This window comes from Macaca mulatta, chromosome 14, assembly GCF_049350105.2.
Source record: "Macaca mulatta isolate MMU2019108-1 chromosome 14, T2T-MMU8v2.0, whole genome shotgun sequence".
Taxonomy (NCBI): Eukaryota; Metazoa; Chordata; class Mammalia; order Primates; family Cercopithecidae; genus Macaca; species Macaca mulatta.
In genome coordinates, this window is record NC_133419.1 from 105,770,738 (window position 1) to 105,797,822 (window position 27,085).

General features: G+C 37.2%; 1 protein-coding gene across 3 annotated transcripts; it reads right to left on the reverse strand.

Moving 5' to 3' along the window:
- Positions 1 to 1,172: 1,172 nt before the first annotated feature.
- CASP4 (caspase 4) lies at positions 1,173 to 27,085 on the reverse strand. Of its 3 annotated transcripts, XM_028832625.2 has the most exons (10): positions 27,010 to 27,085; positions 15,570 to 15,595; positions 13,310 to 13,564; positions 10,440 to 10,549; positions 9,468 to 9,641; positions 8,098 to 8,332; positions 7,094 to 7,237; positions 5,445 to 5,554; positions 3,056 to 3,159; positions 1,173 to 1,276 (listed from the first exon to the last, which is right to left on the reverse strand). In XM_028832625.2, exons 3-9 carry the CDS (start codon positions 13,533 to 13,535, stop codon positions 3,061 to 3,063), a joined length of 1,098 nt encoding a protein of 365 aa, XP_028688458.1. In that variant the 5' UTR covers positions 13,536 to 13,564; positions 15,570 to 15,595; positions 27,010 to 27,085; the 3' UTR covers positions 1,173 to 1,276; positions 3,056 to 3,060.

The window sequence follows — 27,085 nt, forward strand, 5'->3', positions numbered from 1 at the left end:
AAAAATGAAATGTAGCTCATTCACACTGCCAAATTCCTCTCCTGTTCTACATAATATTTGATGGTGGTGTGATTTCCAATTATTTCCTTGATTCATTTTGAAATAATAAATACTATAATTTACTCTCATGTCTTCTTTCATCAGTTTTGCATAGTAGCTTAATTCTCTTTTGTGTAAGTTGATCAGAATTTCCTGGGTGCAATTTATTCCATCTTTTCTCACCTCCGATTATCCCCTTTTTCCCCAATGCCTTATTGTCTTAAAAATACATACCACAAAATTGACCATCTTAACATTTTTAAATGTAGTATTTGATGCTAAATCCATTCATAATGTCATATAACAGTCACCCCCATTTTCCTGCAGAATTCCTCTTTATCTGGCAAAGCTCAAATTCTATATCATTAAATAATAACTCCCCATTTCCTCCTCCCCACAGTCCCTGGCCGTCACCCTTCTACTTTCTGTCTCTATGAATTTGAATACCCTAGGTACCTCATGTAAGGGAAATCATACGGTATGAATTTTCTATTGCTGCCTTATTTCACATAGCATAATGTCAAGGTTCATTCATATTGTAACAAACGTCAGAACTTCCTTCTCTTTTAAGGCTGAATAAAATTCCATTATGTTTATATACCACATTTTGCTTATTCATTCATCAGTTATTGGATAGTTCCACATTTTAGATATTGTGAACAATGCTGCTATAAATGTGGGTATATAAATATATCTTTGAGACCCTGCTTTCAATTACTTTAGTTATGTACCTATAGGTGGAATTTCTGGAGCATATGGTAACTCTGCTTCTAATTTTATGAGGCACTACCATACAGGTTTCCATGATGGCTATACCATTTGAAATTCTCACCAACAGAGCACAGGATTCCAATTATTCTACATCCCTGAAAACTCTTGTTATTTTCTGTTTGTTGGGGGTTTTCTTTGATGGGAGTCATTCAAATGGGTATGAGGCAGTATCCCACTATAGTTTTCAGTAACATCTTCTTTCATCCTGTTGTTGGGGGTAAGTCGCAGTCAGTTTTCTTCATCAACCAAGTATAGATATTTCATGAGCCATAAAACTCGAAAATCCAGTTAGCTTCCTCCATTTCCACTCACCCACCGTTTTCATTGAAATTATATTCACTATTAGAAAAAGACACCATTCATTGGTCTTCACTTTTATTGAAATACAAAATGTTAAATATGCAAGCTGTACTAATGAAGGTGCTCCTTGAAGTTGATAAAGGAGGACTGGGCTGCTTGTGGCTTCCTGCAGGGGAGAGAAAGAACAGAATGTCAAGATGGTCACCCTTGTTGCCTTCATCCCATCCCTCATCATGATTTTTCTTGCATCCTCTTCCATGTGTTCTTGCCACTTCCCTTGATTTCCATTTGTGACATCTTAGTCTATTTACCAAAATGTGATCTTTGTAAGACCTAATTTAAAGCATATCACTTCTTTTTTCTAAAGCGCTAGAAAGGCTTCCTGTCTCACTCAGGTAATAATTTTTAAAGGTTTACCATGTGATAGCATAGAACCATGAGATCTGACTTCTCACTGCTTCTCCTAATTTGTCTCTGCCATTTTCCCCAGTAACGTTCTCTTTTGGTCACACTGTCTCCTTGCAGTTATTTAAATATGTTTAGTGCATTGCTACCCCAGGGCATTTGCACTGGCTGTATTCTGTGCTGGAACACCTTCCCTGTATAAGAACCATGTTATTCACTCCCCAACTCTCTCCATTCTTTGTTCTGATTTCATTATTTCAAGAAAAGCTTTTGAGTGAAATATCTATAGGAGTACAGTATCCATCATTCTGCATTTTCCTTTCTCTTCCTTTATTCTTCCTTTTATCTTTTTTTGCTTTCTGACCTGTGATGTATTTACCACTTTATGTTTTCAGATTCTGTTTCTACTCACTAGAATATACGCTGTCTGAGTGTAAGAAATCTATTTACTTTGTTAATTGGCATATTCCAAGCATCTAGAACACAACCTGGTGCACAGTTAGTGTTGGCAAATATTGGTCAACAAACAGTTCCATGTCCAAATGTCGCCCCATTGGATGGATTAGGCACTGAAAGCTGTTACGCTGAAATGATGCAATATTGTGACTGAAGTGTCAGAAACCAAGAGAAAAAATTATGTGGTAAATGTTGGAAGTATTGAGAACAACTTTATATAATTCACTATAAAATATAATTTTAAGTATGCATGTTGGAGAGAAACTGATAATAGTCTTATAATCTAGTGTGAAATAAAGCTGTTATGAGTGAAGAAAGTAATCATTTGGTACAGACTCAATGTACCCATTCTATAACATTGTAATCAAAATAATAACAAAAGTTACGTTGGAGCTTGAAGGAACTTCTTGACTGTGATTGAGGATTCAGAAGCCAACTCTGAGTGATTGGTGATCTGCATTGTGAGAACAGTCTGAGAACCAGAGCCTAGATCAGTACAAACTCTACAGTGTAGGATGTATTTTCTACTATCTGGTAATGGTACCCGGATGTCGGTAATGTGGTATTTGCTGTGACATCCTCACTCAGAGGATCAAAATGCTGCTTTCTCCAGAGTTAGCTCCTTTGTTTACTGCATTTTGTTCAGGGTTTGATGCAGTGTTTGGTTACTTAGTGTCTCTCTCTCTCTCTCTCTCTCTGTGTGTGTGTGTGTGTGTGTGTGTGTGTGTGTACGTAAGAAAGGGAGAGTAAAAGAGAAAGACTATGAGAGATAAATGAATATAAATAGTAATGGAAGCATGAGCATGTTTCCATTTTAATAATTGTTATCCTTAGTTTTTCATTATCACACTCTGCTGCAGCTTTTCTTACTTCCTTGATTGATTGATTGCCTGATTAATTGTAGAGTTGGAGGAGTCCAAATGCATATAAGTCAGAAAAAAAGTAGCAGATAATCACCAGACTATATCAACAAAAACACCAATTTGACCATCCAAGTACTCAGCTGTCATTTGTCATTGGACCTAACCACCAATATCACTCTCTCATTTATTTCACACACCACCAACAACTCTCAATACTTAACCATTTTCAATTGCCCGGAAAGAGGTAGAAATATCTTGTCATGGACAGTCGTTCTATGGTGGGCATTTGGGCTTTAGCCCTTGGAGTTTCAAATGATTGCTGTACCTGAAAAATAAAATAGGCTGTAAATGAGATAAGACTCTTTTCAGGTCTCAGAAAGCATCTTGCACCATGAACCAGACAACACCTGGAATGAAAAGAGCTTGCAGGTTTCATAGAACCAAGCCCATGGGCATTCTAACTCCTCAACATTGCACCCTGCCTCTTAGAATTAACACTCCCTGTCAGACTGCACTCTTTACATCAAAATAAACACCTTGTGTCTAATCCAACGTCTTTCAACATTCGTTTTCTCTATTTTCGATTTCTGACCTACAGATCTGTCAATAAGTTATTCCTTGGAAATTGTTCATGAAAACTGGATAAGGAAGGACTCTGTAGTTTCAATGCCCACCAAAGCTGATTCCTCAACTGAAGGAGAATTAAATCTAAGTATCTTATCTTTTTTTTTTTTTTTTTTTTTTTTTGAGTTGAAGTCTTGCACTGTCTCCTGGGCTGGAGTGCAATGGTGCGACCTCAGCTCACTGCAACCTCTGCCTCCCGAGTTCAAGCAATTCTCCTGCCTCAGTCTCCCAAGTAGCTGGGATTACAGGTGCCCGCCACCAAGCCTAGCTAATTGTGTTTTTTTGTATTTCTAGTAGAGACATGGTTTCACTATGTTGACCAGGCTGGTCTCAAACTCCTGACCTTGTGATCCACCCACCTCGGCCTCCCAAAGTGCTGGGATTACAGGGGTGAATCACCGCACCCAGCCCCAGTATCTTATCTTTAAGACCCAAACACTGAACAACTTTCATATCTCCACCACTAAGCTGATCTTGAAGTTTTTCTGCGTCAACTAATTGGTAAGAGTCTACTTATCCTAAATCCAGAATTTTCAGTTCCTTTTTCTATGAACATCCTTGAAAGTACGATATCTAACTCCTAATTATCCAAAAAGATTTAAAAGATTTAGCTTCCTAGATCTCTATTCACAGGAACTCTGTCTCAATTTATGCTGCATTTCCTCCTCCTCCTCCTCCTTCTCCTCCTCCTCCTCCTCCTTCTCATCCTCCTCCTCATCCTCCTCCTTTCAGTACTTTTTTTTTTTTTTTTTTTTTTTTTTTTAAAGACAGGGTCTTACTCTGTTGTCGAAGCTAGAGGGTAGTGGTGCAATCTCAGCTCATTGCAACTTCTGCTTCCTGGGCTCCAGTGATTCTTCCACCTCAGCTCTCAGGTAGCTCAGATTACAGGCTCTAGTCAATATGCCTGGCTAACTTTTGTATTTTTTGTAGAGACAGGTTTCACCATGTTGCCTAGGCTGGCCTCAAATTCCTGGATTCAAGCCACTCCACCCTTCTTCGGGCTCCTAAAGTGCTGGGATTACAGGAATGAGTGACTGTGCTGGTCCTGGATGATTTCTTCTTTAAATGCCAAGGTGTATCTTTCTTTCCCATAGGAGTTTTACTGTTTTCTACAATTTTTACTTTACTAATAATTATACTATTCTATGTTAATGCCAATCCTATTTTCTCCCTAAACAAGAGGGAGCATTTATCTACGTATTTATGCATCTATTTATTCAATAATTATTAGTTGAGTATCTGCTACATGCCCGGTTTGTTGAATTACTGAGCAAATCCCTGCCATCCTGAAGTTTGCATGCTAATGAGTAAATACAAGTTATAAAAAACAGACACATGAATAAACTATTAATATATGCTGAGTGGGTGGAGGTACAAGCTATGGAGAAAAATAATATAGGAAGTAGTGGGAATAAGGAATGTCCCAAGTTGGGCAAGGAATAGAAAACCTTTCCTTCTACACATTTTATTGAAAGAATGACTTCATTTTGTTCCCTCTCACATGTCTTCATGGATCCTATCACAATCTGTAAGCGCATGTTCGTTGGTTAACCCACATTTTCAGTATCCATATCTCCCACGAAAATGTGAGTCCTAGAAGATAGGCTTACGTCACATAGGCCTCATTTACCCCTCTATCACTAGGAGGAACTCCATGACCTAGCGGACCACTCAGATTTCATTCATTTGATAAACTAAGTAATAAAAATTATTTCAAAATATTTTTCCTTCTCTAAAACTTAAGAACTTATAGTCCATAACATAAAGCTTATGATTGACATTTTTTTATTTTACTTTGATCTTCTGCTGGGATACATTGGAATTGTCTTTTCCTTAGCCATATTTCAAACAGCCAAATGACAGAAACTAGGTACCTCTCTACTTTCACTTCCCTGACAAAGATTGTCATTGTGAAGTGAAAGGCGAATTATGACAAATTCTTCCTGAAGAAATAAATGAATAACTAGAAAAGAAAGAGACACTTACCTTCCGAAATACTTCCTCTAGGTGGCAGCACCAAGAATATTTCTGGAAGCACGTGATGAGCTGTGTGATGAAGACGGAGCCCATTGTGCTGTCTCTCCAGGACACGTTATCTATGATGATACAGATGGATATGCCTTGGGCTATGACTTTCACTATGTTTTTGTTTATATTTCCATTTTGAGAATTTTTTAAAAAGAAAAGCATAGCTTGGGAATTATCTTTACAGATTTGTAGGAAGCACTTACAACCTGACATTTACCCACTTTCCACAAAAAGTAAACAGAAAGCCTAGCAAAAGGTGACCAAAAGTTGCAGTTCATAAGCATTGCAAGAGACTGTGTAATGAATGAATTTTGATTCTTGGGATTGACTTTCTACTACAAAACTCACGCTCATTCTCTCGGCTTTTATAGGGGCTTGAGAAATAACTGGAATTATCCCACTTTACAGAGGAAGGAATAGAAGCTCAGAAAGATGAAGCAACTTCCCCATGTTCACACATTGAGTAACCAACAAAAAATTGCTACCAGGCTCTATGGTTGTTTGCAGATTATGCCACACTGTCTTTCACCATATAGTAAACAAAATGATGAACACATGACAAGTTTCAGTTATAGAAGACAAAAAACGTGATAAAAATCTACTGTACAGGATGGTGCCAATAGTAACCAATACTGTTTTATGTACTTGAAATTTGCTAAAAGAGTAGATTTTATGCTAAGTATACTTCTTACACACAATCACGGAATGATGATAATAATAAACAGAGAAGTGGAAGAATCTTTAGGAGAAGAGACATATGTTCATGGCATAGATAGTGGTGATGATTTCAGAAGTACATACATATCTCCAAACTCATTAAGTTGTACACATTAAATATGTACCATTATTTATGTCAACCTTACCTCAATAAAGTGGTTTTAAAAAATAAGATTTAAAAAATATACAAATCAAAAACGGCCAAATGTACGCTCCTTAAGATAATTACCTAGAAGTGAAATACTAACCAATGTTCCCTGAGACTAGACCTAATCAACCCCACAACTTTGGAGCCTGGTAGCAATTTTTTGTTGCTTACTCACTGTGAACATTGGGGAGTTCCTTCATCTTTCTGAGCTTCTATTCCTTCCTCTGTAAAGTGGAATAATTCCACTGAATTCTTCTACTTGTTTTAAAGGGTATCCACAGTTCTAGTAGGGCATGCAATGGCACTGGTCATTGTAGAATCACATGGGAAATATGGAGAAGAAGACTTGAAGTTGATCATTTGAGAAAGAGATGTCATTCCTGGAATCCATAAAAACACTATGTAAAATGTTAAATGGGCTTAATAAAAAAAAAAAACAGAATTCATCATATGTTTAAATGGTGAGTGGTGAATGGGTTCCCATGTATTGGGTTGCTTTAATATTTGGTATGCCTCTGACTGTAAAGTGTAACACTTATAATAAAAGTACAATTTTCAAAAATGTGTGTTTTGGAGGGGGTAGGAATCTGTTTTCATATCACACATAAGATCATGTAAAATATGTGGACAGCACACAACATTCTATCAGATCATTGTTTCATAGAGATTCTTGATTTTGTAGATTCATTCAAAAGGTAGCCTCAGGCCCACAAGTCCCTTACTGCCACTAAAAGATACATACGTGGGGTTGAAGAGCAGAAAGCAATGAAGTCCTTCTCCACATGGGTCTTGTAAACAGCGTCTTCCTCCAGGTTCTCAGGTGACTGTGAAGAGGCCACTTCCAAGGATGCTGGAGAGTCTCTGACCCACAGTTCCCCACGGTTTGCTGTAGAGACATTAACTTTCTGCACACTGCTGTGCCTCCCACAGAATGGCTATCACAATTGCCCACCTTGTTCTTTTTGAATATTCATTCTTACTAGTTTCATACATACAGAGCCACACAGATACAAATACACACACAGACACACACACACATACACACCCCACTTTGCTTTCTCTCCAGTGTCATTCAACAATGTGGCTACTGATAGTGAAATCATCTTGAATTTACCATTTTTAGAAAAAAACCTCTGTTTTCTTTCGAAAAATAGCTTCCAAGAGCTATGAGACAATTGGTCTCAAATTCCTGACCTCAAGCCATCCTCCTGTCTTGGCCTCCCAAAGTGTTGGGATTATAGGCATGAACCACCATCCTCAGCCAGCCATGAGACAATTGAATCTCTGGAGCAAAACTGAACTGCAACATTCTAAAGTTCCCTGATCTGTTTACTAATTTCCCCCTCAATAATTATAAGAAAAAGGGAAGCTGTTTTACATAATGGCCCCAGTTTCAAAGGAAATTCTTCTCAAACCACACAATGTCCAAATGTCTGTAAAACATTTACAAATCAAGCTATCATGAAAATGATTCCATTCCAAAGTTTCAGTATTTCTGTCTAACTTTGATTTAGGGATTCTGATGATCTCCTTCACCGCTTACTGTGGATAAAACTGTACAGAAATTTCTCTGCTGATGAGACAATTTCTTATTATACCAGACCCTTAGGTAGAGTTTCTTTAGAATTCATTGTACTTTGTTTGCACTGGATGGGGTCTAACATTGTTTCCCCTAAATATAAACCAAACATCACAATTCTCTGCATACACCTTCATAACTGTTAGATGTTCAGTCTCAGCACTCACCCCCTCTGCAGGCCTGGACAATGATGACCTTGGGTTTGTCCTTTAGACTGAGGCAGTTTCGGTTGTTGAATATCTGGAAGACGGTGTCATAAAGCAGCACATCTGGGTTTTTCTCATCATGTGCAGTTCCGCAGATTCCCTCCAGGATGCCATGAGACATGAGCACCAGGAATGTGCTATCGGAGGACTTGTGCTCTGGTCGGGCAGCAAATGCCCTCAGCGCTGACTCCATATCCTGTAAAAGAGCAATGTCTAACTTCAGTCAGAGAAGCATCACAATTAATAGGACGTCCCAGATTTACCATGAGTGAAACAAGAAACATATGTGACATCCGGGTCATGGTGCTTCACATATTGCTTACTCAGTCACAACAACTGTTTTATGGTTTTATTTTTCCTTCTCTATGGGGCTGTGGGTTCCCATTTTCTCTTCCTGCTGACATACTCTCTTCTTAGTATATTGTATATTGTTATGTGTTACTCATGTTACTTTTTCTTTTCCATCTCAATCTTTTCTCTTCCTACCTACCAAGAGTCGTGTGTTATAAATGCAACACAGCACTTTCTTTGTAAAATCCATCCCACTATGCTTAGAATAGAATCAAACTTCTGGACTGACCATACTCCACCCTCATACTGTGTCCATTCTCCTTCAACCTCTAGTCACACTGGTCTTCTCTTTGTGCTTCTCATGTGCCAGGTTCATTTTCAGCTCAGCTCTTTCACAGTAGCGTCTCCTACTTTGAAGGCACTGCATTCGTGTCTTTCCAAAGCCGTCTCCAACCAAAAACATGGCTCCCCACCCTGCAATTCTGTCTTATGTTTCCTTTTTCTTTTCTTTTTGCTTACTTTTGGCTGTCTTGTCACTGTTTTATAGGCACACACATGCACACCTGGTGCTTGAAGTTGCCTTTTTTCTTAAAATTTCACTGTTTCTCTCCACTGTAACCTAGATGAATGCCGGCTGGGAGCTTCCTGTCTCATTTACAGACCTATTCCCAATGTTAAGAATAGCTCTTGGCACCAGGTTTAGGACTTAATATTTGTTTTACAAGTGTACTCCCATTTAGCATTCATTAGTCTGTAATTTTCTGGGGATTCTTGGGGCTGCATCCCAATCACATGATTTTGGAATTCAATAAGAAACATGAAAACATGTGCCAATCATGTTTAGTCTAGTTTTCCAGAATTGAGGATATTTGGAGGACCAAAGAGACATAGATTTACCAATCTAGTACTCTCATTTTGCATACACACACACACACACACACACAGGTTGTTAAACTTTGTTGAGCTCGTTGAAACTAAGTAGTTATTACAAGGATGTGTGTTGAATACGTATGTGTTTGTGGCGACTGAGGGGTTCTTACCTTGGCTGTCAGATTCTCTTCTACATCCACACTATAGTCCAGACCCTCAAGCAGCTCCTTCATCCCTGTGATGTCAAAGTCAGCTCCATTCCTTGGAGGCAGATGATCAAACTCTGTATTGCATATGATGAGAGCCAGGCGTGTGCGGTCATTTCTCTCCTTTATTGGATAGATCTGCAGGATATGGAGATGCAGTAAATTTAATTTACTCAAGTCTTCTTTCAGCCCCCTTATGCCTATCAATGTTGCTTTTTAAGTCTTCATGCAGCTGCTTTCTGCTCTAACTTGCATCAAAGACACTGACTTTCTCTCTCTGAGGAACCCAGGGAAAGAACCAGGACATATCTGAAATGGTTATTCGAGAATCTTGAGGAAACTAGATAATTTCTACCCCTTTTCTTCTCTCTTTTCTTCTTCAACTACTCCAATCTTTCTTAGCATTCAAAGTTCAGGTCAAATTTCATACAAAGCAAGAGATGTTGTCATTGGCTCCATTGAAAAATGAATACAGCAAAAGTCTTTGCCTTTGGAAGCATAGCTATTTTGTTACTATTTTTAACACATAAATGTATACTGTTTTTCAAGCTTTAATTATATTTCCCAAGTATCCTTCATGTCTAGACTTTTCAACTAGAGTGCAACCAATTACTAGTCAGCTATCTTATCTTGTAAATATGTTTATTCCATGACTAATGCTACAATTTTCATAAAATCCAAATAATTACAAGAATAAATACATGAGCCATAGAAATACCAATTTTCTCTCAACTCATGATAAAATGATCTGCATTATGGGTTGAGAGAGGATTGGTATCATTGTGAAGTCACATAATCTTTCCCTTACTAAAAGCAGTATTGCAAATGGTTACTGCCATCCCCACCCCCAATCATTTAGTGCTGTAAGAAATGGTGCACTGAAGGAAAGCAATGATTTCTCTTCTTTTTTGCTGTTTAATGCAGATAGCATAGCACCTCTTCAGCTCTTTCTTTACATAGTCTCAGGAACTCTTCATGAGGGCAAAGCTTGAGGGCATCTGCAGATTCTCCTGACTCAGGTGGTCTAGCCTCCATATTCAGATGAGCTGCAGGATATCACATAACATAAGTTGTGATTTCTGCCTCTGTGACCCAATTTATCACCTAAGAAGCTCGAGAGAGAAGACGTCCTGGGAAGAAGATTTCTTTACATACAGGGGTTTTAGTGGTATCTCATATCTAGTATTCCACATCAGGAGATGTATTGCTACTGGAAAAGATAGAAAAGAAGATCTACCCAAACATGTAATCATAGATTCTGATCATTCTGGGGAAAACATTTCGATGATGTTGGGGTTAAATTTGGCCTTTCTTTATACGGTCGAAAGAATTTGATTTTTCCAAAGGTTTTACTCCGGGATACTCATTTATCTGTGTGGACTTTGTATTGTGTCTGTGCAAGAGTATACTGAGTAAATAGTTGTCAGAGTGCTATCTACTACAAATTTAATGTGTGTTCCATGTCCAAAATTTAATTTCTACTATCACACGTAAAAGGTAAAATTAAACAGGTAACATTAATTCTAATAACATTTATTTAACATAACATATAAAAAGTATTATTTTAACATGTGTTTTTAACCACAAGCCAAATGCTTAATAGTTATCCCATATAGGATGGAACAAAATCCCATCTTGGAGTAATCGTCCCCTCCTAATCCCCACTACATATACTGATACATACATACACCAAACCACAGAATATTGAATCTTGTACTTTCAAGGCATTATTTTTTAGCAACTTTGCTGTTAATTTTTAATGATTCTAGAACAAATGAACTTCAATTATCCCTGTGCAAATTGTAAAGCCAGCTATTTGTAAAGCCAGTCAGTCTGAGCTCTGGAGATGTAACAACTTGTAAGAGTATCTATGAATGTCAGACCTTCTGAGCATCTCTTTTCATAGATTACACAGTAATATATGACCTTTGGTCCTATTTCAGAAAATTCTGCCAATGTGAAGACATGCTGGATCCTTGGATATTCCCTGGTTAGAGGGTATGTTTTCTAGTCCAAGGTTTTCTGTTTCCAGTTCACTTACAGGTTTGGAGAACTTCCTAACTTAGTCATCTCCTAATGATAATTATGTGTGTATGTGTAGATACAGTGTTTTCGGGTAAAATTAAAAATGAGATAGAATTTCTATCTTACATCCAATAGTAAAATTAGCATGAAAGCAAATCATTTCATTACAAGATAGTACATATTATAGTACAGACTGCTGCCCAAAGAGAGCTGGGTACACTGTAGGTACACTGGCAGTGTACCTAAATTTTTCTGGGATCACTCTGGAGACTCCATCTGAAGATAGAGCCCAGGGAGCTACTAGACCCCGCCTGTGAGGGGCTGCAGCTGTCTTATTCCTGCCACAGCCTCTGCTCATCAGATAGGTTACTTCAGTTTAGAATCGAATGCTCATTGTAATATCTGGGTTTGCTAAAACCATTCTGAAACCTCTATGACTTCTACTCTAATTCCCATTAGTTGCACTATCACTGACTTTTTGAAAACGGAGATTGTTTCCATGCCATCCCAGGTTTGAGAAAAAAACAAAACAAACAAACAAAAAGCCCTGCGAAGGGACCAGTTTAAATATGAATGAGGATGCTACCTTCTTATAATCTTGAACAACTGTCATGCTATCACGTGCTCCCTGTTGGTAGGAACACCCCTTCTTCACAGAGGAGTGCTGATTGAAAAAGCTCATTTGATATGGTGAGGTCTCAACAATTTATATTTCCTTTTGTTTATTACTATTTATCATTATTGGTAATCTGTAATACTTCATGGCTCAATCTTTAAGCTTAAATTCTGGGGGGGAATTGAGTCTGTCTCTGGTGAACTTCAATGTGAGAATGTTTAACCTCTAATAATACATAATTCAATCTGGGGCAAAAGTTCCGAAAAGAAGTTTTAAAATTTTAGACACTTTATAGAGATTCTCCTTATCATATTTTGTAACTCGCAGAAATAAGTAAGCACTGGAAAAGTCTAGTTCATAGCATCCACATAATAATTATGAAAACTAATATTTATTGAATGCATAATACTTTATTTATTTATTCATCCTATGTTATTTAGGCATCCACTGTGTGCCAAGAAAACTACTGATTACTGTTATTAATTGGTGAAGAAACCAGTTGCGTTCTGGTAGGAGAAACTTGGTAGATGTTGTTTCTGTTTACTGAGATGAAAAGGGAATAAAAATGAAACAGTTTTATTCTGGAGAACAAAGTGTATAGTTTTAGCTGTATTTGTTTTGTGATGCCAGCAAAACACTCAAGTAGACCTGTTGAATATACTGCTAGAGCTAAATGAGTCTGGAGTTCAGAGGAGAGAGTTCCAGATGAGAGCTAATATCTTGGGAGTTGTTGGCATGTGGTGCCTGTCATTATAATGTTTCTAGGCCTTGACGATCTTATGAGAAAGTACTGGAATTGTCTTCATTTCACAGATGGTAAGACTAACAAATAGGGAGCTTGGGAAGTTAAGCAACTTGCAGGAAGTTGCATAGGTCACAGGTGACAGAATCTAGGTTTAGTTCTATGTATCTCTTACTACAAGGTGTGAACTATTAACTATTTTTGTACAAAATCTAAACACAAGGACTCAGCCTTTTATGTGATTGTAAACTGGATTCCACCCTACAAAAGGTGAAGTGGTCTCTAAAAGGACAATGATAGGTTTAGTGAAAATGATAGTTGAGGAAGGGAAAGATAAGGGTATCACAGAAGACACTGCTTAGGCCTTGGAGTTAAATAGATTCTGGGAAAATTGAGACATTCATTGTAAAAGACCAGTCTTACCTTTTTTACTGGGGGATATTTGGTCTATGTTAAAAAAGGTTTGAAGAAGCATTTGACCTGCCATACGTTGTTTCTCTTGGATAGAGTCTGCCATGACCCGAACTTTGTCTTCAGTTTTTGCATCATAATACTTCTTTTTTTCCTCTTCCTTCCAGTTCAGCACATTCTGTTCCACCAAGTTATCCAAAACGCCAGTGAGGAAATCTTTGCCCAGGGATTCCAACATCTTAAGTGGCTTTTTTCTCTGGTTGCCCTCTGTTAGAAATAGAAAGACTCCTTTAACTATGGGCACAGCTTAAAGAGTTTCACCGTCACTTTAGATGTAGTTCTACAATGTGAAATGCTTCTGAAAGTATGTCCTACTTCACCATCTGTCTTCCTGTACCCGTAGATTTCTGTCATTCATCAAATTCCCACCCGGTTGTTTAACAATTTATTGCCACTTAATACTTTTTATTTTCTTTTTTTTCCTTTTTCTTTTCTTTGCTTTTAGCTTCTCATCTTCCTTCTGTGGCATTGGACCTCATGCTAACTTCCTGGTCATCACTGCATTCATTTTTCTCTTTTACTGGTTCACAACCCATAGTGATAATGATCTGCCTAAAATATATATTCCTGGGAAAGTCAATGCTCTTGTCTAGAATATAAATTCTTCCTACTAGACTATATGATTTTTACTCTTTTCTGTATTTAGTTTTCTTGGTTAAAGAACTATATATTTGAATTTGCACTTTTTAACATACATCCTATACCCCCATCTTTATATTCAAAATGTTTAAAAGTACTTAATATGCTTGCTAAATACATAAATTAAAGAATAAATGGATGAGTGCATCCATACTTATAATTCTTTCAAATCTTGCTGTCAATGAAAATTTAAAATGGAAAGTAACCTGATTACTAATCTTCCAGTGTAGTCGATTAATTTAATTTGACACCATGTTAATGTATTACTCCTTACAGTAATTTGAATATTTATGAGGAAATATAGATATCAAAATAATACACCCTTTATTTCAATACAACAGATATGATTTTGGCAGATTGTACAGAGAAATGCTGGATGTCTTATCAATTCTCAATCAATGCTATGAAGACAATTATACAATCCGTGTAGATGTAAGGATAGTGTTGACACAAAATGACATCTAAAGAAATCATGTCAGGACATTGCACAAAAGCTTTGGCACAGAAGCACCAGCCTCATTGTCTGGGTTATCTTGAATTCATATTTTCATAAATGTTTATTGGGCAACTATTATGAGAAAGACATTAGATATTACAAACCAGGAAAAAAGTTACCTAACATAAATTAACTTAATAAAGGGTAACATCTCCCATGTACCTATTATAAATAAAAAATGAATGCATATAAAGCAATATAAATCATCATTATAATTATCATTATTATTTACAAATCACTGTACCAAGGGTTTTACAAATTTTAATATACTGGACCCTCACAGTAAGCCAGTGGGGTAGTTATTACATTCCCTATTTTATATTTACCATTTAAATAATAACTTGCTTCATATCACATGAATTAGGATTCAAATCTTGGTTTTTTCCACCATATTCTATATAGTTAATCATGATATGGTTCAATTAAAATAGTTAATATTCATTGAGTCCTCATCATGCCAAGTGCATTACTGAAATTTCACAAAAATTCCATGTAAAACATATATTAACCTCTCTTATATGGAAAATGAAAGGTAATAAGTAATTAACTCAAATAATGTGAAAGAACACCGAGTATATAGTAACTGGAAATAAGAATTGAAATCTAGTGATTCAGAATCCAGAGCCCCCATTCTTAATTCATCAAACTACATTGCCTGACAGTTGGTGAAGAGCTTCTTAAGAGAATGTAGACAGGATGTTTAAGGGGCTCAGTAAACATTAGTACATTCCAACAGGTGAGATCACAAAGGCTTCTGAGAACAGGTAGCAAAAATATTAGTCTTGCAACATCATGTACAGATGTTGGAACACATTGTGATTTGCAAACAGTACACAGATTAGTTTGTGGGATATCCAATCTGCCTGAGTTCTGGGCTTCTGTTTTATTTATTTGTGTGCTCAGTAAACTAATATGGTGTTGACTGAATAAATGATATGTGAAGAAATATAATAAGCAATAAAATTGAAGAGCTTTTCACGGAAAATGCCACGTATGACAAACACACAGCTAACATATTCAATGGTGAAAAGTTGAAAACCCTTTCTCTAAGATAGGGAAGAAGACAAAGATACTCACATTCACCACTTCTATTCAACGTAGTTCTGGCCAGAGCAATTCGACAACAAAAAATAAATAAAAGGCATCAAAATTGGAAAGGAAGAAGTTTAATTGTGCCTGTTTAAAAATGAAGTGGTCTTATATACAGAAAACCCTAAAGGATCCACAAAAATATTTTGGAACAAATAAACAGATTCAAGAAAATTGCAGGATAAAAAAATAAACATAAAAATCTGTAGTGTTTCTGTATAACAATAAACCATCTTTAAAAATAAATAAATTTCTATTTAAAATTGCTACAAAAATACTTAGAAATCAATTAACCAAGTGGGTAAAAAAAAAAAAACCATGTACACATAAAAGTATAAAATTCCAACCTGATCAACATGCTGAGACTCTGTCTGTATAAAAAATTTAAAAAGTTGGCTGGCCATCGTAGCAATGTGCCTATAGTCCTTGCTTCTTGGAAGTCTGAGGTGGGAGGATTGCTTAAGCCCAGGAATTTGAGATTATAGTGAGCAATAATTGTGACACTACACTCTAGTCTTGGCTACAGAACAAGAACTTGTCTCAAAAATAACAACAATAATAACAAATCTCAAAACTATAAAATATTGATAGAAGAAATTGAAGAAGACAAAAATAAGTAGAAATATATTTTGAGTTGATGGACGAGAAAATTACTATTATTAAAATGTCCATAATACCCAAAGAAATCTAAAGATACAATGCAATTCCTATCAAAATTCTAATGGCAGCTTTTACAAAAACAGAAACAAATCCTAAAATTTATATGGAATCACAAAATAAAAACCCTGAATATGCAAAGCTATTTTGAGTAAAGGGAACAAAGATGCAGGCATCACACTACCTGAGTTCAAAATAGACTACAAAGATACGGTCATCCAAATAGCACGATAGTGGCATAAAAATAGAAACAGAGAGCAAATGAACAGGACAGAAAACCCAGAAATAAACCCAACTATTTACATTAATTTGACTTTTCAACGAAGGTTTCATGAACACACAATCAGGAAAGAACAAATTCTTCAATAAATGGTATTGGAAAAATTGAATAACCACATGCAGAAGAATAAAAATCTCTAAACATATACAAAAATAAACTCAAAATGAGTTAAATATGTAAATGTAAGGATGCAAACTGTGAAACTACTGGAAGAAAACAGAGGGGAACAACTTCATGACATTGGTCTAGACAATAATTTTTGGATATGACCCAAAAGGACAGGAAACAAAAGCTAACATGTGCAAATGAAATTACATGATAAACTAAAAAGCTTTTACACAGCCAAAGAAACAATCAAAAGATTAAAGAGATAATCAACAGTATGGGAGAAAAGATTTGCAAACCATACATCTGATAAGGAATTAATATGCAAAATACAAAGAACACAAACAATTCAATAGAAAGAAAATAAACTGATTTAAAAATAAGCAAAGGACCAGAATAAACATTTTTCAAAAGAAGACATACAGATAATATGTATATGAAAAATGATCAACCTCTCTAGCCATCAGGGAAATTGAAGCCACAATGAAATACCACTTCCTATCTGTTGGAATGGCTATTACCAAAAAGACAAAAGATAACAAATGGTGGAGAGGATGTAGAAAAAAAGAAACTCTTACACCCTGTTTGTAAAAACATAAATTAGGCCCTGCGTGGTGGCTCACGACTGTAATCCCAGCACTTTGTGAGGCCAAGGCTGGCGGATCACCTGAGGTCAGGAGTTCTAGACCAGGCTGGACAACATGATGAAACCCTGCTTCTACTAAAAATACAAAATTAGCCGAGCGTGGCAGTGGGCACCTGTAATCTTAGCTACTCAGCAGGCAGAGGCAGTAGAATGGCTGGAACCCTAGAAGTGGAGGTTGCAGTGAGCCGAGATTCCACGACTGCCCTCCAGCCTGGGCAACAGAGTGAGACTCTGTCTCAAAAAAAAAAGAAAAAGTAAATTAGCATGGTCTTTATGGAAACCTATATGGAGACACCTCTGAAAGTTAAAAATAGAGCTAAAGATATGATCAAGAAATCCCACTATTTAGTATACATCACAAATTTGAAAATAAGTGCCTCAAGGAGATATCTGAACTTCTATTTCCATTGCAGCATTATTCACAATAGCCAAGATACAAAATCAACCTAAATGTCTGCCGACAGATGAATAGATGAAGAAAATGTGGTTTATATACACAATGTAACACTATTCAGCTTTTAAATGGAAGCAAATCCTATTGTTTCTGACAATATTGATGAACATGAAGAACATTGTATTAAGTAAAATAAGCCAGGCCAGGCACCAAAAGACAAAATATCACATTATCTCGCTTATACGTAGAATCTAAACAGGCTAAACTCATAAAAGCAGAAAGTTGCACATAGAAAATACATACAATATTTATTTGTCAAATAAAAAAATAAATAAGTAAATTAAAAGTATGGCCTGAGGTATAATCTGCACATTCTGATGGCATCCATTATATGCTTAAAATAATAAATAAATCACCCTCAAATTTATGGATTCAGCCCAGATGTGGATGTCGGTATTGAAGCCCATACATCCAATATACAAAGAGGTATCTCAACTACATCTCACAATCTCATTCAACCCAACTTACAAAGATGAACTGTTCGTTTTTTCATTTCCATCCTTCATTCTCTTTTCCATATACTAGTAAATAATACCTATACTCCATGTACAAAAAAAGCAGCAAAAGCTGGTGATATTCAACCTCTTTGGCCTTCCCTATATCTTATTTCCCTTCTTAATTCACATTGCATCAATTTTATTTGCTAAATATTTTCAGAATCTGACCACTTCTCTCAATTCTAATTGTTCATTACTTCTATTCAGGCCAACATCCTTTCTTTCTGAAGAAATAAATTCATAAGAACTTTATCAACCTACTCTCCACCCTTTCTACTCTTCATAATGAGGAGTGTTCCAATATCTAGATTTGACCATGAAAACTTTCAGCCTGTTCTAATCTAGGCCTTCTCATTCACTCGTCTTCTGATACTGTTCCCACTCTGCTCATTACATTCAAAACATTCCGCCTTTCATTTAGTTTCTAGAAAGCTTCTATTTAGGGATCTCTAAATAGAATTTCCAGCCCCCACCTTCTCATTCCTTCTTGTTTTCCTACTGCTGTCTGTCTAACCTTCAAGTCTCAGATTAGATGGCTTTTTATTCCAGGTAATCAAGTCTCTTCTTAGGGATCTGTATATTTTCAGCAACCCCGTTTCTAATTTCTTCCGGTTTTTGTACTGTTCTCTGTCCATCCTCCAAGTATCAGATTAGATGGTATTTTCTTAAGGGAATCCTCTCTGATTTTTCCAGAGGAGACATGGTCAGAGGTATATGCCCCTAGGGCGCCTTGTAACTCCTTAGAGTAGCATATTTTTTTCCATTTATTTATTTATGTATTTATATATTTTTGTGAGACAGTCTCACTCTGTCACCCAGGCTGAAGTGCAGTGGTGCTATCTCGGCTCACTGCAACCTTTGCCTCCCGGATTCAAGCAATTCTCCTGCCTCAGCCTTCTGAGTAGCTAGGACTACAGGTGCATGCAACCACGCCTGGCTAATTTTTGTATTTTTAGTAGAGATGGGGTTTCACCATGTTGGCCAGGCTGATCTCGAACTCCTGACCTCAGGTGATCCACCCATCTTGGCCTCCCAAATTGCTGGCATTGGATTACAGGTGTGAGCCACCACGTCCAGACTTTTTTTTTTTCATTTCTCCATTTAATTGTGATTTCCAGCCTACTTATCACTACCCACTGTTAGATTTTATGCTCTGTGAGGACAGGGGCCATGAAATACACCTGCACTATTTTTGGCATTCAGGGGATATTTATTAATTATTTACTGAATCAGTAGTCAAGGCAATGTAGGAACAAATGAATAAAATTTAAGTATGGTTCAACTCTTGAAGAATATGAAAACCACTTTTGCAAAATTATAACGGAGGAAATTACAACAGTGAAAGAAATCAGACTGGGAAAGCCTTTGTGGCTACCTGTCTGCGGTTTGGTGCCTTCTGTCCAGCGATGGATCCAGAAGCTAGCCCAAGTTGCCGCCTAGTTCTCTTGGACTGGGGGCTGGCTCTGGTACTATCTCCACTGGCAGGCACTGCCAACCCAGTGTGCATGCATTTAATTGCAGTGGAGAAATAATCCTGGATAGATGTCCTCTAACTGTAGCCCTATCACAGGGTTTCTGTCTGTAGTCACATTGCAGGGTGTCTGGACTGGTGAGTAATCTAGGTGCGCCAATGCCTCCTTCCTTCTCCTTACTGGTTCTGTGACACCATAGTGGGGTGTCTGTCTGTAGCCCCATTGCAGGGTGTCAGAACTGGTGAATATACTAGGCATTGCTAATGCCTCCTTCCTTCTCTTGACTGGTCTGTAGCTATATGATGAGGTGTCTGTAGCCCCATTGCAGGGTATCTTTTGTCGCTCCACCACGGGGTATATGTATGGCTCCACTGGGATCTCAGTTGGCTCTAACTAGTAGGAAGAGTCTTGGTTCAGGAGACTTCTCCTCAATCAGGAAGATTTTGAGATTTCTCAGACAGAGAACAGGAGGATAGTTTGGAAGGGATACTCTTAGAGTTCCTGGTTAGGGATCATCTGATTTGGAAGGCCCCCTGTCTGTCCCATCTTTGTGCGTGTTTGTATATGTGGAGGGAATCTCAGATGGAATTGCTGGAGGAAGTCCAGCAGACCTAACTCAGAGAACTCTTCTTACCTGTTACATTTGATGAGCCCTGGAGAAAGCTCAACAGGCCTGTCTCATGGTGACTATCTGCTCTTTGCCTTACCCAGATACTCCATTGTGAATTACTGTTCTGAGGTCATCCCTCCCCATCTGGAGTGGATCAAAGACAACAGGGACCAACAGGAAAAAGTTTGACCTTTGCCAGGTTGGTATTGGGTGCTGAACGAGGTGACTAGTGTCTGTTTTGTTATGTGAATTCTGCTGGGATGGAAAATGTTAAACAGTTCCCCATGCAGCCGGTTGGGCAGTATCTTGCATTTTAAGAATCTTGCCTATGGTTCCATACGATAGAAAATGGTGATTTTTTCTTGTAAAGTGGCTTGAATCCCACAACCATCGTGAGGTGAGCAGGGTGATCAGAAGGCATTCCATTCTTCTGGAAGTTGCAGAGGAAGGGAACCCAGAAATCTGGTATGCCAGCAAAAAGAGTAAGACATTCTTACAAGCTAGGTTTCTGGTCTCACTCTCTTTCTCCATCTGTGTAAACAGTAAATACCACTCTTTGTCTCTCTGTAAGGGTTTGATTAATAGAAAAAAGAATTTGCAAGACTAGTCCTAGCCTGTAGCAAATCTGGTGTATTTTCTGCTAAGAATTTGTCTTTCAGTGTTCTGTAACAGAAAGAGGGGTATTGCAGGATATAATATGGGTTTAGGACCCCTTTAAACCTGCTTTTCAAGCCAGCTCAGCAGGCTGGACAATTATAAACTTTGCTATGGGTCCCTGAAACCAATACTGTATGGAATTTCTGTCTTGTTTGGTCTCCTTAAGATCTTAATCTTGTGACCAAATGTGGATACTTTCTTTTGGTTTACACCATCCAGCCCTAAAAATTTTTCTTGAGCAGTTAAAAACCTTGGTAACGTTAAAAATGGCTTCTCTAGTATCCTTCTTGGAATAGCAATGGAAACTTCTCAAGACTGTAACTCAGTAGCTAAGACTTTGCCTTTTGACAATAGCTGCCCAGGTTCTATTCTTGACTTCTGGAATGATTTCTTTCTGGCTTACTATTTGCATAACTTTGCCATTTAATGAGGTTCCCCCAAAACTCCATGGATAGCTTCTGATTTCCTCTCTTGAATTTTCCTTTCTCTGAACTACCTTGGGGAAATTCTAAATCTTGTAAAAAGAAACTGCTTACCATGTCTTTGAAGCACCTGGGAGGTTACTTTTGGTAAAGTTCAAAAGCCAGAAATATTGCCTGCATGGCTAAAGTTGGGTAATAAGAAATTTAAAAGGATTTTTTTAAGAGCACTATGGTTAAAAGTCAGCTTAATTAAAAGTGAATAAACAAGTTATGGATAATTTTAAAAGGCTTTAATGTTTTTCTCTTCTTGGATCTCATTTAGCCATAAAATGTTTTTTTCTTCTTAGTCAACTGAATTATTTTTCTCCATTTTTTTTGTCTTGCCACTCTTAATGCACACATGAGAGGCCCTAAGATAACTTCTGATAGCCTGGGACTCCTTGGAAAAAACAGAGGAGGCACCACAGACCCCATTTCGGCAAAAACAAACAACAAAAAAACAAACAAAAAACCCTCTGTTTTCTTCATGACACCCAAGGAATTAAAAGTAGATAGATCCCTCTCAAAATCAAAGGCTCTGTTCTGTTTTGCATTGTGTTGTCTGACAGTTTGAGTTTTGAGGATATCAGAAATTACTTTGCATTATGAGAGGGCTTTGGTATGTAATAACTAGGTAGGAAATATACTTTAAGGGATGGCTAATAGTATTTTCAGAGGGATACTTGGCTCTTTGCACACTTGAATTAGAGAAGCATGCTCCAGGCCACCTGGAAGATGTGGAAACATCCCCATAACTGACTGAGAGATGAGACTTCCTTGGGGGATGGCCTGATTTCAAAATGGGCTGATTGGCTTTAGGTTGCCTTGCAATAAAATGCAGGTTAGAAGCACTGTTCTCTCTTCTCCAGTAATATTTCCCTCCTTTGGGGGATCAAGGGTCCAGTATAAAATGGCACCCTTCATTTTGGAGATCTGTTTTTGCCTTCAGCCGTGGCTGCTTATTTGGCTCGGAAAAAAATGCATGCTTTTCTGGCCCCGTTCCTCCGAGGGCTCCCCTCTGAAGCCAGTAATCCGGTTAACAACTGGCAAATAAAAAATCTTTGAAGTACTGAATTTTCTGTCTTCTGTATATTTATATTAACTTCTATAATTCTGATATTATTTAGTGTACATTATTGGTAATTATTGTTATGTAAAAATTGTTGGATGCCACAGAAGTAAGCAAAATTCCTAGTTGATTATGGCTTTAATAGGGTCTATAGACTTTTGTCATCCACAGACATTTTGTCTTGCTTTGGTCCTTTTCAAAAGGCAGTAAATAATCAGATATAGGACTCTGAGTGCAGGTCTCAGATAACTTTAAAAAATTGTGCTATTGGAATAGAGGAAAAAAATGAAACTTCCAGGACTCTTACAGAGAGCTGATGTCTTAAAAGTTACCAATCCTTTTGTTTTCAGAGTCAAGATAACTTATTTCTTTAGAGATATTTGCAACTTTTAACAAGTAGGTAAAATACACTCCTGTGAAAAAATTTTGAAGCATATTTGTTTCTCTCTACCTGATTTCTCCAGAATTTGGAAACTCTTTGTAAGTATTCTCAATTTATGGCAACATGGTTAATTCCGTAAGTACAATAAAAATCTGTTTTCTTTTGTAACACGACACAATTGGAAAAATTGGTTATTTTACCAAGGCTTTGACTGGAATGTCACACTTCCCTTAAAGAATCAAAGTTGATTTATACAGTCAATAAAAGCCCTTTGGGGAATCTGGCCTCATACCTTGTCTACACAGAGTCATTGTACAAGGTTTTTGATCTGTAGTAAGTAAAGAATATCACTTTCTAACAGGTTCATGAGCTCCAGGTTATCTTGGGACCTTGAGAGAAAAGGAATTTACCCAACCCATAGGTATTTAAGGGTACAAATGTGTGGCTGGGATCGGCTCTTAAAAAGTCTTATCTGAGATTCCTCATGAAACAGAGTTCCATTAAAGCCAATTTAAACAATGAACAGCTTAAATAAAAAATAATTATTCTTACTGCACTTTATGCAAATAGTCAGGCCAAGTACAATAAGACTAAAACTTATTTTGGTAAACACATTTGTTCTATCATAATTTATTTTTAATAAAAATGGGATCTGGAGAGAAAAATTATGCTTCAAAAGAAAACATATAAATACATCTGTTGTTAGTTGTCCTTGAGTTTTTTCTACAGTTTGGACTAAATCCTAAATTCTTTGTGGATTAGAAGTCCCCAAATTAATGCTTTCAAATCTTTGCTTTTAAAATTGAGAATTGTCCTCTTCATCCTAGGATTTGTTATTTACCTTACAGGAGGCTATTGGGTTAAATATCACAGTAAAACTACAGAGGAGCGTACTAATGTTTTTGCATTGCAAGCATTGGAAACCCAGTCAGTCCTGCATGAGTGTGCTCATACAATTGCAAAGTGGTTCCATTCTTCTCACCTTGAGGTTCACTCTAATTTCCACCATGTCCCCTGTCAGCAGGAAGAAGCCAGAGTGATCGATGGCCTTTTCCCATCTTCATAGCCTACACCTTCAGATTAAGCTATTAGAAAACCCAAATGGAGGGATTGAAAATGCCTTTGCAAAATTATAACTGAGGTAATTGCAACAGTGAAGAAATAAGACCTAACCGACTCTATCTTGCTTCTATCCCTTAAGCTGTTCTTATTCATTCCTGGGTATAGGCCGAACATTCAGTTCATGGTTTGACTGAAACAAAACTGATAACAGCCTTTTCTCGAAAACACTCTTCTTGTCTGGGGTCCAGTCTCCCTTTGCAGGACTAACAAATTAGCTACAAGATTAAAAATTACTATTTAAGGGTCATGCAGCCTCTGGCTCCTAGAGTCGGAACGTCCCCCTTGTGCTCCCAGGGATAATATCACTTTTTAAAACCTAGTATCAGCACTTAATATATTTTGCAGACACTACTCAGTGGATCAGCTGACACCACCCAGAGCAGTAATCTAACCCAACCAGTTCTGCCATCATACCCAGGAAGAGAAGACAGCAAGAAAACCTCACTTTGATACCCTATGATTCTAATCAATAATCCCTACTTCGCAAGCCCCTACCTGCCAAATTATCTTTAAACACTGTGATTTCTGAATGCTCAGGGAGACTGATTTAAGTAATAATAACACTTCCGTCTCCTGAACAGCCGACTCTGTGTGAATTATTCTTACACCATTGCAATTCCCCTGTCTTTATAAATTGGCTCTGTCTAAGCAGTGGGCAAGGTGAACCCGCCTGGCGATTACAAATTCTTAATAGCAAATCAGGTAAGTTTGATTTCATTTAACAGACGATAGTTGCATATTGGACGTTTCAGCAGAAGGAAGGCGTGTTCATTCCCCTGTCCATTCAGGTACATTTAATCAGCATAAATTCTTGAAACTAACTCTGCTAGTATTGGGGGTACCACTTTTGAAGCATGTTTGTACACTTTAACGTTTGCAGTCAAGTGGGAAAATAGATATGCAAATAAGTAAAATGAAAAATATTATAAGAATGTAAATCATTAGCAGAAGCTCAAGAAAAGCATAAGCAAAGTGTGACTCAGGTAGAAGATAGCTTTCCAGAGAAGGCAGGGTTTGGCACTGAGACCTGAAGGACTGGTAGGAATTTGGCCCTTGGAAAACTAGGGGCTGGTCTCTTGGCAGAGAGCAGTGAAGAAAGAAGCACAAAGACGTGCGGGTATCTGGTGTAACCAGAAAACTGGAAGAGCTGGGCTTTAGAAAAAATAGAAATATGAAGCCAGGACTGAAGTGGCAGTGATCAGAGACAGGGCAAGTATTTGAAGATGTTTGCAGAAAGGTAGAGTAATAGCAGAGTTTGAGAGTCATGCCCACCTGAGACCACTCCTCCTAACAGACTTTTGACCTAAAGCATATTTTGAAGGCATTCTCTAAGTATCCCCTTCAACTATAATATGGCAATAATAGCAAACTGTGTTCATTGATTTTAAATATTAAATCAGAGAGAGTGCATGAAATAGCTATCATACGCTAAGTATTTTTTAAAGAGACGGTTACTATAGAATTTTTTTTTTGTTATTATAATCACTGAATGAAAGCAGCAGTGATAATAAAAATGGAAGGAATCAATTAGAGGGAAAAACTCATCAGTACCACAGTTTTGGTTCCAGGTAAGTGAAGTAATACTTAAACATATTATAGGATACAATTCCTCAGGAGTTTAAGGTAGCAATAACTGACTACATTTGGTTGTTTATAATTATCAAACCACGACTTGTTTTTGACTAGTGGCTTTCAATTTCCCCTATCTTTATCTAATGATCCCTTGATTCCGGAGCTTAAGTTAAATGTTGTGAAGTGAGACATAAACCTCGGAGAGAATTGTTCTACAGGGAGAATCAAAGGAGTAAAGAAACTCAACAACAAGGTAATATAAGTGAAGTAAATACAGTATTTTTTTATGAAGCTGAAATCATGCTTTACAAAGATTAGTGGAAAAAATGGATACACATGTTTCAAAAGGTAGAAGAACTTGTCTGAAAGTTCAAATATTTTTTTAAAAAGGCAATAGGGAGCCACTGTATGTCCCTGAGCAAAGTTAATTAATTACATTAATAGATCACTAACAGGTAAGCAGAGAGTGTTAACTAACTGGTCAACTTTCCTAATAACACTAATCTGTACACAAACCTATGTCAAGTCAGTTTCATAAGAATTATGTGACAATCTTCAAAGGTAATAAATGCCTGCAGGGTATTTAAGATTGAGCTATTCACGGTGAGAAAGGGGGTAGTCATCTGACTTTTTTATATGACTACAGATTACTGTGATATGTTAGAAGGTTTAGAATCCACTGATCTAGTCCAATCTCTCCCTTTGCCTACGAGGAGAATGAAGCCAAGGAAGCATATTACCTGCTGCAATACTAGCTGCCTAAGTAACTCATGACTCTATCCCTTAGGCTTTTTCAGCTTCTGTGTATAAGACAGATGACCTGAAAGTTGTGTGCAGAATGGATTGGAGAGTTAAGTCCTGGAGAGAAGGAGATCAGTTAAAAACGACAACAACAGCAAAACAAAACAACAGTGATATTAATCCATGAAATATTACATTAAAGTAGTCAGTACCAGGAACAAAGAGAAAGGGGAAAAATTGAATCACTTTAAACAGAGAAAAAATGTAATTCACAATAAGAGATGTCAAAGAGGGTAACACTTCAGAGGCTCTCAGATCTGATTCTGGGAGAAAGGTTTATGATATGGGCAATTAATTTGGAATCAAAAGAAATATTTCAGAATGCATTTTGAAACTTCTAGAACACGCAAATAACTTCCTCTGGCTTTCTTTACCCTCCCTTTGATTACCAGAAACTAAAAGAAAAGAATGATTACCAGAAACTAAAAGAAAAGAATTAACTTCTTTCTGGCTAGAAGACATCTGGAAAACATATGATCTCTCTAACAACAGATCCCATGATTCAAACTACACACAATCAGTAAGAAAAGGAATTCAGAATGTGTGCTAGTGGCTCACTTCCTTTCTTGTGTTTATTACAGAGCAATAAATCAAGTGTTTTCTAAGATCCTACTCCCAAGCTGCTAGTCAGAAAAGGACTCACCCGCCATAGTTAACAGCTTCTGTCCTTTTCTACAGCGTTGAAAAGAGCCTCAGACTCAAAAATGAAAGTAAACTAT

Coding starts and splice junctions, on each gene's coding strand:
- CASP4 (XM_028832625.2), bottom strand. CDS start 13,535: ATGTTGGAATCCCTGGGCAAAGATTTCCTCACTGGCGTTTTGGATAAC. Junction 9,642..10,439: donor GTAAAGAAAGAGCTGAAGAG/GTGCTATGCTAT, acceptor CATATCCTGCAG/ATCTATCCAATAAAGGAGAG. Junction 3,160..5,444: donor TAGAGGAAGTATTTCGGAAG/GTAAGTGTCTCT, acceptor TTTATTTTTCAG/GTACAGCAATCATTTGAAAC.